At 43.9% G+C, this 15,607-nt stretch overlaps 1 protein-coding gene across 2 annotated transcripts in view; it reads right to left on the bottom strand.

The window, feature by feature from the left end:
• The window catches only part of RARA (retinoic acid receptor alpha), a 161,281-nt gene that overhangs the window by 58,250 nt on the left and 87,424 nt on the right, over positions 1 to 15,607 (bottom strand). The window contains exon 1 of one of the 2 annotated variants that reach the window (XM_066627268.1): positions 461 to 1,163. The exons of the other annotated variant lie outside the window; for it this stretch is intronic. Within the exon in view, the coding sequence (XP_066483365.1) occupies positions 461 to 629 (169 nt within the window). The 5' untranslated portion in view covers positions 630 to 1,163. Of the gene's footprint in view, positions 1 to 460; positions 1,164 to 15,607 lie in introns of those variants that run through there. 2 annotated transcript variants of the gene reach the window in all.

Raw genomic sequence — 15,607 nt, 5'->3', positions numbered from 1 at the left:
CAGATGAAACAGAGTTGAACAGATTCACCAACATCTACAGATTAATAGGAGAGCCAAAGGTCAGAATTTCCACTGAGAATCTGAAACCATTCAAACAGAGTGATGGGGAGGAGGAAGTCTTGTGTCCTAGAAGGACACAATTCTCTCCAAAGAGGGTCTCTCATCACGCAGTAGGTAACACATACACACACAAAACTGCTATTAAAAGCACAGCAGCTGTGCTCTCAATCCTAAAACGGCTTGACTGATTTTATATCACAATAGAGTGGGTTTACACTACCTATAAAGCAATGCAGGCTTTGCAAAGGTACAGATGACAGATCCCATATTCCCAGCTGCCCCCACTCCCCGGCCACTTTACAGCCTCTGCCCTCTCTTATTAATAAGGTTGCATCAAAGCTGGCAACAGGGGAGGGGTGTGACCCCAGTTAGGTCAGGCCCAGGATCTCATTATACGTACAGTGGTTGGAACTGTTCCAGTGCTGGTTGCGCACAGGGGTGCTGTATGGGTTGGGGTTCCCGGGTCCTTTGTCCTGGATCAAACACGCACGGTTCTGGTTGTAAAAATCCATCATGAAGAAGGGGTTAGGACTGCTGTTTAAGCCAGCTACATCCACACTTTCGTACATCTTCTCCAGGCAGAGCAAGGGGGTAAAAGGGGGTTGGGGCGGGAAGAAGGGACGTGGGGCAAAAGTTTGGTTTACGAAGGATCAGAGAGCAGAATCCAAGAGTGGCGACGAATCCAGAGGGATGAGAGGAGGTTTGTCTGGTTGTTTTCTGTTTTCTGATCTCTCTCAATCCCTAGCGGGGAGGTATTTAGGGAATCCAAATGCGGCTGGGGAATCCGCCAAACAGGCCCGGTTGGCCACCAGTGTTTTTGCTTAAAGTAAAAAAATACCCAAAAGATAATATTCAAGTCTTCAATCTTCTATTCCAGGCGCATCCCTGGGGAAAACACAACGGCCAATCCAGGGCTGAGACGCTTCTCCCGTTTCAAGACCAAAAGATATTTATAAATCCAAAAGAGGTGGGGGGAATTATTACTTGAAAAAAAATAATAAAATCCCAAACACTCAACCTTCCCACAAGCAGAATTCTTTGAAGAAGCAGAAGTAGATTCCCTGGTATTAGAGAGCATTTTGGTCACATTTCCGCCTCCTGTTCAGTTCCATGATCCCCTCTCCTTCTCCCAAACTAACAAGAGGAGAGAAGCGAAAGAAGGGGGGGGAAGTATTCTTTGCAGCAACTCCCTCCAGGAAAAAAAAAGGAAAAAAGTTTCACACACACACTCACATATACAAAAAAAAAGAAAGAAAAAGTAAGGCTTCCGGCTAGAATTCAAGAGCTTTTCCTGTCTGGCAGAGGACTGAATGTAATGCATAGAGACTGCGCTTATGGTCTATATATACAGACACACAGAAATATATATATATATTTCAAAATCACATCTCTGCCCCCTGCCACAGAAAGAGGCGGAGGAAGACGAGAACTAAAATGTACAGATGCTCGGTCGGTCTCCCAGCACTTGAGGTGGTGCCAGAGGCCCAGCACCCTCCAGTCTCCTTGGATGCAGAAGGGTTTTCTCTCCAGCTGCCTGGTCCTTCTCTCCCTGGGAGGGGGGGGGAGAGTGTGCTTGCTTGCTTGCGCGCCTGCGTGCGTGTGATGTGCAGGACAGATAGATTAAAGGCAGCGCAAAATCTTTCCTGACACGAAAAGTCGGCTCTCAGCTGGCTTAACTCTTTCCTTACCTGACACGCTCTGCGTCTTGCGCAGCCCCAACCAGCTGCGGGAAAGCACAGGCTGGGGGAAGGAGGAAGGAAGGAAGAGAGAGAGAGAGAGAGAAAAATGAATGAATGAATGAATGAAAGGAAGGAAGGAAAGAAGGGGAGGAGAAATGCAAAGGGGGAAAAATGACAGGCATACAAAAAAATGATGCCTCTCCAGCAGCAGCTGCCTCCAGCTACCAAGCTGCATCATTGTGTGCTCTCTCCATGCCCAGAGCTCCACCAGGAGAAGAAGCAGGAGGGTCCCCTCTTTTTGCTGTGGCAAGGAACTGGCCAGGGCGGCCCCTGTTGCCTGCATCACCCCTCTCGGAAAGGGAGGCTTCTGCTGCTGTTGCTGCTGCTCCAGCCGCCCCTCATTTGCGTAATGCTATGCAGCTGAACTCCGCCTGAACTCTCCTTGCAAAAAAGCTTCACCTCCAAATGACCCACTCACAGGCCTGCTCCTTCCCGGTGACATCACAGGGGCGCTCCCCCCTTCCTCCTCGCCTGCCACCGGCATGCCGCTGCCGCCACCGCACAGCCAAAACCAGACCCACCGCCAATGGACGCAGGGATGCCCAGTGACGGGACCGCAGAGGGCAGGGCAGGAAGAAAGGAGGAAGGGATGTCTCTTATACAGATCTATATTTCTGGGTACACAAACACACAAGCCTCTCTCTTTAGGAAGCAGGGGGAAAAAATTTAAGCAAGCAATTTCAGCAATCAAGGCAAATATGCCAAACCCCTCCATGTCCAAAGCTGCAAGTTCCAATTCTGCTTGGCCCACCGTGCCGGCAAGCAGGACCATGACGTGGAGTTCATTAGACCAGGTTGTGGAAATTCTAATATTTGAAATACTTCTAATATTAAAAACAGAATTAAAGTCTCAGCAGCCACTTTGGGTCTTGCAAAACAAAACAGAGACATGTAAGCCAGTGTTTTGGAATGCGGATGCTTGACAGACAGACAAACAGACAGTCAGACAGACAGACTTTCACGTCACACAGGACTTTTCACCAGGTTGCTCTTTTAACAAGAAGAAAAGCACTTAAAACCATCACAAACGTTCAAGCGCTCAAGCTACTCTACTGTCTGACTGATCCTAACCATCACCCTGTAAAATAGGCAAGAATTATCCCTAAAGTACAAAACAGGGCCTGAAGTTTGCCTCGTCAGCTCACAGACTTACAGTTGATGAGAGACAAATTGAGGATTTACAGCTCTTAGCCCCTATCGACTAAACTCATCAATACATTTTATGGGATCGGTTTCCATATTCAGAAAATATACTATTTTTTATTATATTGTTAAGTGTATGTATGTGTGTGCAGAAGCTAGTACCTCCCCAAGAAATGAATCCAATTCTCATTTAAAAGGAAGGACAAGTTTCTAGTCCTTGCAGTTGTGGGAGAAATATTATTGCTACCAAAGACATCCAGGGCAAATTTCAACAAGTGTTCTCCACAACATCAAGTAAAGAAACATATCCAAGCACATCCCCCACCAACATTTCATAAATTAAAATAGTCAAGTAGCCTTGTTAACACTCCTACTCTTGCTTAAAAGATCATTGGCTGAATTGCCCATACACATATACACCCACTCAATCCATAATGCTGAACACTCTACTTCTCCACAGTGCAGTCATTTAACTGCAACAGCTTGTCCTGCACTGGCGTCTGAAGAAGGCTCTGTCAGTAGATTCACAACAGTCTTCTTTTTTAAAAAAACTTAAGGATGTCCAGTCTCACAATGGATCTGGTCATGCTCATTATAGAAGAGTTACAACTCAACACACATTCCATCACCTTTTACCATCTTGATAGGCGATTGTGAAGCAGAGAAAAGCAGCAGCATGTTGGCATCCTGTGTTTAGACATCCACAAAAAGAAAATTAACCCAGTAACAAGCAAGACCTGGTCATATGATTGTCAGCAAAGGGGGGGAGGCAGTTTATGTAAAAACAAAATTGTCTCATGATGTGGAATCGTGCGTCACAGTTTCAATGAGTATCACTAATTGCGACATGTGAAATGGCAAACTGTGCACAAGGTGATGCCTTAGCGTTCACATGTGTGTATTTATACAACATATGCACTGGAGATGAGATTAATCTGCTCCCAACTGAGACCTAACTGCTAGAGACTAGGCAGAAGAGAATAAAACTTCAGGAATAATTCTAGCTCATGTGTGAGCTAATTCCTTACATCCTAAAGACACCATTAAAAACTTCTCCAAAGGCAAAAATAGGGACAGTGGTTAACTGGGGACAGGTACCAGAAAATAAGGGCTGTTCCTGGAAAACAGGATCAGAGGGAATACTGTATAAGCAAGCATCACAGCAGAATTTATCACTGGAGCTTTCTCTACCTTGCAATTCTGTGTAAAGGCAAAACTGAGAATTGGTTGCAAAAGTCAGCCTATAGAGGGCCTTGGAATTTCATTCAGCAACAGAAAAGAAAACAAGTTTCTAGTCCTTACATAAGTGAAGTGAAGCTTGAAAGTACTGGAGCAGTGCCTGGGAAAACCAAAGCGGAAGCTGGGTAGGATTTTTTAGCACTCAGGAGATGGGAGCATCAGTTTCCTGCATGCATCCTGCCTCTTTCCCCTCATTCTGCCCATGAGGAGTGGAAGCACAATAAACTATATCAAGGCATTAAAATTTGCTGCAGTTGAACAGCTTAGACAGGCTTTTCCCCCTGCTACAGGGTTTTGCATACTACTGGCACAGATTTTGCAGATACAGGAACAGACAGGAAGACTTCTAAGGTCCTCAGATCATTCCTACAAACATTTCATGTCAATTTTGCATTCCCAAAGCTGTTAAGTTCTTCTGGACATGCATCCTTTCCCACAGAATCATGGTGGAACGGAGGACCCTTTGGACAGGGGGAAGGGGCTTCAGAAGCTCACTGCCTGCCAGGTCTTTATCCTGCATTATTTTCTTGCCTACCCATGCATTACTTTAACCCTTAGCTTCTACACAGTGTCACAGGTTTGGAAAAGCCCCTAAACAGCACCCAATACTGTATACACCTCCTTTGTCTACTGCTTGCAAGGTAGGATCCTGCACATATCTGCTACATAGTCCATACCACACAACATGGCACAAGCAGAGATGAAGAATAGCCCAAGTATAATACAAAATGCAAAACAGTTCCAGATACCAAGAGTGATTTACATCATTGGGGGGGGGGGGACACGACACTGGACTTAAGTGCTGGACTTAGACCCAGAGTGATCTGATTTTCTATTCCCACTCAATTCATGAGGCTTGCTAATTGAACTTCGGCCTGTACACTCAGTGAATGCTACCTCACAGGGTTGTTGTGGAAACAAAAGGGAGGATGGAACCAATATGCTGTCCTGAATTCTTTAAGAAAAAGCAGAATCGAAATATTATCAACAATAATATATACCTACTAATTAGTAATGATAAAAGCATAGATATGTTAGTTGAAGAAATCTCTCTCTCTCTCTCTCTCTCTCTCACACACACACACACACACACACACACAATGTTTGCAACATTATGGAGGAAAATTGTATGGCAGGGATTATACCACATGGTGAGTTTATGAGACACATGTATAAGAACCTTCACAGAGGGGTGTTTGCACATTTCTGGGCAATCAGCAATAGCGTGTGCTGGGCTTTATTTGCCCAAAGATACCAAGATTAAGACCTGTTACCCATTTTCAATGCCAAGACTTGCATCTTGGATTACAGGAAATTACCATAGATTAAAACATCCCTGAGCAGGCAGAGGGTGCACTTCCCTTTTCACTAACAAGAAAATTATCCACAAATCAAATGGAGGGGAAGCCCTCTGAATCAAAGGATAGTTTTCTGACAAACAAAACTGAGCCACAGCATATATTTTTTTCTAAATATTAAACACCAGGTATATCAGTGGATGAATGTTCAGCCATCCTGTCAGGACTGAGAATTACAACAAGCAATAGGCTGGATAGGATCACACCATCATATCACTTTCAAAAGAAATCCGGAACTGGGAGACTTAAAACAGCCAGAAAATAAAAATTGCTCTCATCTGATAAAGAGTATCCTCAGGGCTTTCTGTCACAAAATACTTGGTACAGTGTAGAAACAGCCCTCCCAACACTTTCTATCTTTCAAGCCCTCAAGAGATCTCTGACATAAGGGTACCATAAAGAAGTTAAAAAACAAAACAAAAACAAGACAACACACACCCCCAATCTCCTTTCAAGAGAAAAGTGCTTGTGGGAGATATACAACCTGACTAGAGAGGGGGCTGTTTATGGCAAGGGCTGTTCAGAAAATGCCTGGGAGAGGCACTTTGGTACTATTGTCTCTCTCTGACAAGACAATGCTGCTTCGGTAAAACAGTAACAGGTAAATAAATAGAGAGCAATTCAAGCCTTTGAACGCCCTGCAATTCCTCCTCAAAAGAGACCCTTAAAAGGTGATAAGGTCAGGGATCAAGCTTCTCTCCATCTACCCTCCTCTCCCCCCACATAAAATCATTCAAAACCTCTCTTCCAGCTGTTTTTTGCCTCTGGATGTGTTGAAAGACCTCTTTGCCCCCACTTCAGCACTGCTAAGGCTGAAACAAGTATTCATTCTGACCCCCCAAAACGTTTTATCTTCATAGAAGTCTGAATGGTTTCACTGGACCTTGGACTTTCACATCAACACCCTAATTTGGGATCTGAGAGTGGGGCCATGTCCACTGGTGTGTGCATGTAATTTATTAATGCTTCAACCCCTATTCTGTCAACGAACTAAAGTGAAATGGGACGAGGCATATAAGATTCTCTTATTTTTGTTAAAGACAGTTTTTCTTATTTTTAAGTAGGCTACAAAACAGTGGGGAGAATCGTGGAACTGCGAAACATACAAAATCAAACCCCACAATACCTATTCAATCCAGTACTTTGAAAAAGGGAGGGGGGAGGAAAGACTGATAAGCCTGATTATATTAATCAAATTAATGATAATACACGTGATTCTACAATACGATTTAGAAATCTATTATACTAGTATATTAAAAAAGGTTTTTAGCCATCATAAAGAAGTCATTAGTTTAAACCCTTAATGTAGACAATTAAAATACTTCAATTTGTTCCTTTCCATCACAGGTTCTACTGAGCCATGGAATAATTGGCTTTTACTCACAGCCTGCCCCCCCCCCACACACAAACCATGAATATAGGGTCCTCTTTTAAAGGGGAATATGCACACCTAACTCCTTAAATAGTTCAACCCCAGAATGAACATTAGGAGAAGAAAGCCCTCTTTGGTCCTTTCCAGGATATCTCTGTCCACCATATACTTTCTAAAGAACAGAGCACTTTGGTTATCCTTACAAGATTTCATTCAGTGCTATTTTCCCACTTGTGAGGATGGTACAGAATATTTTGTTGTGTTTAAAACATGTGTGAACAAAATAGAAACAAGACACTCCTAAATAACTTTGATAGAAAAACTTCATATTTATGTGACTGCAGCCTGAGGTCAGTTATGTGGGTGCAAATTACATTGATTTAAAACACATAAACACACACTGCTTGAAAGATTGCAACCCAGAATTCCCCCCCCCAATTTCTCTCTCTGATCCCTCAAAATATGCTTAGTCTTATACTTATACTTTGCCCCCCCCATCAAAAATACTAAACTAGGTAGGACTGAATTTATTATTTGAAGAGAGAGTTTCAAATGAAATCCTACTCTGCAAAAGATGGCAGTTTATATGTGCATGTGTGTGTGTGCTCCCAGTGTTCAAGAGAAAAAGCTCAGTGGGGCCTGTTTAAATAATAATAGAAAGTCAGGGGTTCTGCTTAGCCAGCAGCTTTTCGAACAAAAGCCCCTGTACTTCCTGTAGGGAACATGACAAATGTCTGTTTTGACTCATTTAGTAAAAGACTGTGATGAAAGAAAGAGAGAGAGAGAAAGACAAAAGAAAGAAAGAAAAAGAGCATAAGAAAGAAAATAGAGCATAAGTCAAAGAAAGAGAAAAAAGATTAAATATGGGAGGAGATAGAAAGAGAGAAGATATGCATGAGAAAAGAGCAACACAGAGATATGTATGAGAAAGAAAAAGTGGGGGGGGGGGAACAGAAGAGAAAGAAAAAAAGAGTAGGGAGGGAGGGAAGCCAAAACCAGAACAAGAGAAAGTAGATAAGGAAAGCAGAAATAATAGAACCTACCAAAACAAAAACAAAATACTGATTATATGAAAGGGGGAAAAAAGAAACAAAGAGAATATTCAGAAAAAAATAGGAAGTGCTGAGGAGAGAAAAGAGAGCAGTACATGAAAGCAAAGAAAGAAAGTTGAGAAACTGACTGGAAAGGGCTGCTCTTGCTATTAAGACTATGGACACAATCCAGTCAAAGTTGAGTACTTTTAAGATTCCTTGATTACAAAGCCAGAGAAAGACCCTGCTGGACTCTCTCATTGCAATAAATGGGAGCTGGATGTGCCTGGATTTCTTAAAAGGGAACCATCTCTGTAAGGAGAATTAAACACTCCTCACTTGGAAATGTGATTTATGCTGCAATCTTATATATGCCCTTAGCTGGGAACTAGTTTTGATGAACCAAGTTGAATTTATTTTTGAGTTGACATGCATAGGACTGCATGGTTAGAGGCTGTTCTTGGTGTTTCTAGTCTTCCCATAGTTATGGAAAATAATAATGAAGAAATGAGTGGGGAAAATAAAACCAGTTTCCACCTAGCAATCCGCTCCCAAAAATCCAGCAAGGCAAAACCAACTTATATATTCATACTTCTGTGCAATCGTTGCTTTAGCCATTAAAATGCATGAACTTGTATTTATTACACAGGTCTACAATAAAAAAACTTTTTTTTAGTTGCCAAGTATGTTTGAATGAATTTAGGATATTTTTGGGGTGCTGAATCCAAAACTGGCATTGGTTTTGCCCAACTGGTTTTGGGGGGTACTGCATAGCCACCTTATATGCTGATTCAAGCAGCTTCCTCATGAGGAAACTATGGCGTTGGTTTCCTCACAAGGAAGCTTCTTGAATCTGTATATAAGGGTGGTTATGCCATACCCCCAAAACTAGAGCCAATTGGGCAAAACCAATCCTATTTTTGGATTCAACCACCCAAATATACCCAAGAATAGGTCTAACTTTTACAAACAAAATTTGCATTGGACTGTGTTGTTATTAATAATATTTATGTACTGCTTTTCAACTACACAAAGCAAACTTGCGCTTCACTGTTTGCATCCAGGGATATATCAGTGGGTGCATTTTGCATCCACAACATTAGAGGAAAGAAGTGTGGCTCTTCTCCAGTTAGTTCTCAGCTCAGAGGACTGTGTCTAGTTTTCATTGTCCGCATTTTAAAGGACATGTGGACAAAAGAAAAGACAAAGCACCTACAAGCAAAATCACTTCATCTGCCATCTGTACACACATTTACTTTCCTCTTTGGCATTTATCATCTGGATGGCTGATGCAGGATTGTACCTTGCTCAGTTACTTGGGGTAAGTAGCATCTGCCTCTGGATCAAGCATGCAAGTCAGGCTAAAACTGTGGAGTGGGAGGGTGGAGGGTACTGCATTCAAGGAAATGGATCACTGCGCCAGGTCCAAGTTAGGTGGAGCTGCATCCAAATCAAGGTTAAGGGGGTGGGTTCTCCTGCCCAGGTCCCTGAGATTAGTTGCCAGAGGTGGATCCTGAAAGGCAACAGGCAAAAGGTGCTGCTGTACTGACCAGATGTGGGCTGGAAGTCAGGCTTCTATATTTATACCAGGTCTGACCAATCCAGCGACTTCATATAACTGCAAGGACTGTGTTGCACAACATGTTCCTTTCTACGCCTGAAGGGGGCTCCAAGGCCTGAACATACAGATTCCCAGGCAGCTAAACCTAGCTAGAGCCCAGCCTTGAGTCATGATGTTCCTAGTTCAAGCCCCCCTCCATCCCCTTGTCCCTGAGATGCTTCACGCTAGGGTTGACTCAGCCATTCAGGAATTCAATCATGTAGCCCTAACTCTCCACATCCTCCCTAGCTACAAACTAGACGTGACGTTAAACACATAACTGTGTAGTTTGAGTTTACTTCCGTGTATCAGCTGTGCAGGACCACAGTTAAGATGGGGGCTGCAACACAGTGATAGGGAGTATTTAACTCTTTACCTCCATGCACATAGTGCACAGTTAGGACAAATAGTTGCTTTAAGGGTGCAATTTTCAGTGGGAAAACAACACACAGAAATAAATACTCCCTACTTCCGTGGCACGCTATCCACGCTTCCGTAGCACGTGGAATGGCACGCCATTCCAAAGTCTAACCCCATGTGGATGCTACATGGAAATAAATTGAAGACTACAAACTGATGTGTTTAATATCCCATGTAGTTCGGTGCTAATATATGGGTTTTGGAAAACAAAAAAATGAGGGTAACAAAGACCTCTTTTTCCCAGAAGGAAATGCAAACCTGGCATGCCACAAGCAAGATCCAGCAATCCTAACTCCCCTGCCAGTGACTATCCAGGGTTAGGGTGGCTGGGTGAATGGGACGAATTAAATTGAAATGTGACTGCGCTTAACAACATTGCTGCCAGAGTCTGCCCTGAAAGCACACTGAGGCAGTTGCCTTGTTGAAGCTAAGCAGGTGAAGAGTTGGCCAGCATCTGGAAGAGAGTCACCTGGGAATTCCATGGATGTCACCTTGACTTCTTTCAGGATATGTGTAATCTTGAAACAAGCTATAAATACATTTAACCAACAGGAGCCTTTGGTGTATAACAGCAGTGAAACCACTTCAATCTTGTGTGGTATATATATATATTTTTAAAACCAAACAAACCAGAATCCCTGTGGTCCACTGATGCATTTCAACTTTCCTAACAAGTGACGCGTTTCCATTCACTGATCATAAGGGTACGTGGATCTGGTTGGGTGTGAAATGGGCTTGGACTATGGAGAGCCTGGATCAAACTCCTCCTTAGCCATAAGGCACGCAGGTTGGCTCTCAGACATGCCCTATGTGTCACGTACTCATGACTAGAAGCTGAAATGAATTATTCAAAACAAGTAATGCCTAGCATGCATTACTTAAGTCAGCTCTCAAATAAGCCCCAGCCCACAAAAAGTTTTATTAGCCCACATGTCAGCACAAACCATACGAGTGATTCTTAGCATATCAGAAAACGTTTTAAAATGTGGTAGCAATTATCTCCTCATTTGCAAAATCTTCCCTGCTTGGCTGTAATTTTAACTTACCGTAGGCAACCAGGTGAGTGGCTGTATATAAGCCTGAGGTCACAGAATCTCTATGTGTCTGTGTGAAGAGCCTAGAGCAGGGGTCTCCAAACCCCAGCCTGGGGGCCAGATGCGGCCCGCAGCAAGCCTCTATTCGGCCCACAGCCAGGCTCTTGTCCCCTGAAAGCTTCTGACCCACTCAACTGAACACGACCAGAGCTGTGCTCTGGTTGTGTCTGGAGGGTGTTCTGAAGGCCAGAGAGGTTGAATGAATGAGTCCATTAATTTATTCACTCATCTAAGTTCCATCTCTAAATTTTTTTATTTAAATTTTTTTTCTGGCCCTCAACACCTTGCCAGATATTTGATGCGGCCCTCTGGCCAAATAGTTTGGAGACCCCTGGCCTAGAGGAACCACTCACACTTCCAACATTGTTTTGCCATACCCTCAAAAAATGGGGTAAAGGAATGCCTTGTATACTCCATTCAACATCCAAAGAGGCACTCTTCTAAAGAGCTGCTCTCTGAGGTTCTGAAAACATTAAACCCTCTAAAAGCATCTTTATAGGTCATTTCCTAGGAACAGAAAAGCGAAATGGAGCCCCCTACTATCATGCAAAACAATACAGAGATGAAAATTGGTTTAGGCAAAACCTGGGTAATCAGAGAGCATTGTGCATTCCAGCAGTGTACTTTTTGAGTTTATGAATTTGAAAGCAGCCTTCTGAAGCTAATTTTTAGAGGACAGGGGCCTGAAGTCTCTACTTACAACTGGCACACCAGTACGGGTTTCTTTTATTCAGTGTAACTGGAAAATATTGTTGTAATTGTTATCATAGGCTTAAAGCTGAGAGTCCTACTGTTTGCTGGAGTTCCAGCTGGGTACAAACAAGTACTTCAGCCCTGAATATCAGAGAATGCCCACTTGGTGATACTCTTTGTGCACCAATCCTGTATCATGAGGACAGACTTAGAAAATCAGGCGCTACCTTGTAGTTGGTGGGTAACCTATTGCATGGGGAAGTAGCCCTGTAGCCTCAAATCGGGTAGTTAAGACCAGCAGTCACACTCATTGGGGCAGGCCATAGGTAGCAGACCCCCAAAGCAGACTGAGAAAGCATGTTCTTCAAAGCAGGACTGCTAAGAGGCTGAAGCCACAGTCTGAAGAGTAACAGGCACAAGAGAAGGTCCTGACCTCATTCTGGTGGCCAACTGCTGTGACACATTTCTAGTTCCCTTCTGTGCCTGAAGAGGGGTCTGAGCATAAACAATCTCAGGTCATCAGGCTAGTAGTCCCAGCTTCAAGTTTTCAAGTCCCCATCACAGGCTTTCTGAGGTGCTGTGAAAGGGCAGCAGCACTTAAACCAGTGGTTCCCAAACCATGGGTCAAGACCCACCAGTGGGGCACGACCAGATTTTTGGTGGATTGCAAAACGGACAAGCTGACAGCTGACTAGGAAAACATATTGAGCCCTAAGGAAATCGAAATAGAGCAGCATGCGTGTGCTTACTTGCAATTAGGTAGCCGTGCCTTGGTCCACTTTGAAGGGCAGGCTGAGGGGAATGCAACACTATCAGATTTGTTGAGATTCAATGAACATAGGCCGTAACAAACTCTCAAGGAGGAAGTTTTTCCCACCCACCCACCCCCAAGCTGAGAAAGAAAATGTATTGAGCCCTATGGAAAGCAAACTGAGCCACATGCCCATGATCACTAGTCAGTAGGCAACTGTGCCTCAATTTTTATCAAGGGTCAGGCAAAGGGGAACACAAGGTTACCGGAATGGTCCCAACCCAACAAACATGGAGCACAACAAACACTCCAGAACGCAGCTCCTCCACCATAGTAAAAAGCATAAAAACAGGGGCTTGAATGGCTGGAAAACTTTCTTTTTCAGTCATATGAACCTAGGTGGGTCCTGATAAGATGCTGTTTAAAAAAAATGGGTCCTGGAGCTAAAACTTTTGGGAATCACTGGACTAATTCCAGTTTCAAGTCTTCGAGTCCCCATCACTACCTTTCCAGGGCACTGTGGAAGGGCAGCATCCCTTAAATCAGGGGTCTCCAAACTTTTTGGCCTCAAATATCTGGCACAGTGTAGAGGGCCAGAAAAAAAATTTAAATATAAAATTTATATAAATAAATTAGAGATGGAACTTAGATGAGTGAATAAATGAATGAATGGGCTCATTGATTCAACCTCTCTGGCCCTTAGAACACCCTCCAGATGCAACCAGAGCACAGCTCCAATCATGTTGGGCCAAGTGGGCCAGAGGCTTTCAGGGGACAAGATGCTGGCCGCGGGCCGGATAGAGGCTCACCGCAGGCCGCATCTGGCCCCCGGGCCGGGGTTTGGAAACCCCTGCCTTAAATATATGAGGCTACAGATGGCAAGCCTCCCTGCTAATAACACAATGATGTGATTTCCAATCATCATCCAGCCACAGAAAAAAGTATTCTCAGTGGCTTTTCCACTCTGGAGACTCCTCAAAGCCCCACATGAGGGTGCCCACTGGAGGGCTACAACTTCTTGCTTGGCTAGATAAGCAAGGATGAGGTCACTGCATAATGGATCTTGCACCTGAATGGTGTATTGGATTGAGATTTTCATGTCACTCCTTAACTTGAGACCATATGATATTTGTTTAGTGAACGTTTATCCATCTGCCTGAAGATAACATCCACAGGTCGCCAGTTCGAGGCCACCGGCACCGTGCGACCTTGAAGCAGCTGACAAGCTGAGCCAAGTTATTCCATCTGCTCTGAGCGTGGGAGGATGGAGGCCAGAATGTGAAACCAGATCAGAAAGAAACATCTGAATGTTGTGGTTCTTGAAAGACAGAACCTTCTTTCAATTGTAAAAATTCCTACGGGGATTTAAATAGCCTGCCTATGTAAACCACCTTGAATAAAGTCTGAGGAGAAATCTGATGACCAAGAAAGGCGGTATATAAATACCTGTAGTATTATTATTATTATCCCACCTTGCCTTCACCCAGTGTGGTAACATTCATAAAAACAATAAAATACAGAATGCAACATTTTAAACAATACAATACTAAAACTCTCAGGCCAGTGCTGGACTCCACAGGAGCTGATGTTACAGGTTCCCTGTGGCCTGGGCACCTCTTCTTCCTTCCTCTCCCAGGGACACACGGATCTCAAGCAGTCCCTGGGCAGGTAGGGGAGGGTTGCACCATCCACTCAGTCCAGTGCTGGTTTCCAGAGGAGCGGGTGTTATGAGCTCCATCATAACTCCCTGCTGTGGCAGCCAAGAAACAGGAATATAGCAATATTGTCAACAGCACGGGGAATACATTCCCCAAAAGTCAAATTTTATACAAAACAGCATCATAGAATACACATTACTAGGCAAGAAGAGGATGCTGATTGGCCCAAAATGCACTGCTCCAATTGGGTAGAATGGCTGTCAATGAAACAAGGACAAAGAGTGCAACAACAAATCATCGCTAAATAAAGGTGTGTAATCCGAGGTACAACTGTACATAAATAATGCAATGGAGTGCTCACAGAATTGGGTAAATGGAGAACTCGAGGTCTGGAAGAATTCCAGCTAGTTCCTAAAAAAAGAACCAGACACCTAACTGCAGGAAGCATACTGTGTATGCTCAGAAGCACTCTCACCCTCTAATCAGCCTGCAAACTGCAAGTAATCAGGATGCGATATTACAGTACAGAGGAACATTCAGATATCAAGGCTTCTAAGAGCGTGCGTATCCATCCCAAACATTTTGTCCAAATACCCTCCCCTTGTGGGATTAGCTGACATTTCAACTAGCTCTCCCCCCCCCCTCCACACCTATAAAGCACATAACAGATTGTCTGTTCGTTTGGAGTTGGGGTGACCAGGGAAACCTTTCCATGTTGCTAATCTTCCATCAGTTAGATTACCACAAAACCCTGCAAGGCTCAGCTAAGCCCAGCTGCAGGAGTGCATTTCCCAGGATCTCAGCTGCCCTACATCTGCTCAGAACCCCCTTTTCATGTTATCATTTAATCACTGTGGAATCCATATAAAGCGTCTGGAGGAATTTGCGTGCATTTTTTTTCAAACCTATAAAGCTTGGGAACCTGGAGAGAAGAGGGAAGGGATCTCTCCAGTCCCACCACCCTCCTCCTCTCACTGCACTAGAGACACCACCCCTATATCATCTCTCTCTCTCTCTCTCTCTCTCACACACACACACACACACACACACACACACACACACACCCAAACGAAGAACAAGAAAAGTCTTCCAAGCTTTCCATTTAAGATTTAAAACTAGGGCAAAGTCAAAATCCTGACCCCGGATGTGTGAAATGAAGGGGGGGGGGGACATCACTCCAATTTGCTCTGGGCTTTTAGTCAACCAAGGTCAGTACAGCAAAAATAAAAGCATGAAAGGGGAGAAGCATTTAGTGGAGGCAGCTGGAGCTGGAGGGAAAGGAAGACGCGCATCAGAGAGAAGGGGGTAAAAAGGAGAGAAAGAGATATCTTTCCCATACAATGCCTAGTCAACAGACAAGCTAGGCTTGTATTGCCAGTTCAGATGCATTAGGGCCAGAGATCTCAATCTGATGTCTGTGCTTGCAGGTGTGCACGTTGAGGAGAAGAT

The sequence above is a fragment of the Tiliqua scincoides genome, chromosome 5 (assembly GCF_035046505.1).
Source record: "Tiliqua scincoides isolate rTilSci1 chromosome 5, rTilSci1.hap2, whole genome shotgun sequence".
Lineage (NCBI taxonomy): Eukaryota > Metazoa > Chordata > Lepidosauria > Squamata > Scincidae > Tiliqua > Tiliqua scincoides.
The sequence above is the reverse complement of the archived record's forward strand: the minus strand, read 5'-3'. Positions and strand labels throughout refer to the sequence as shown.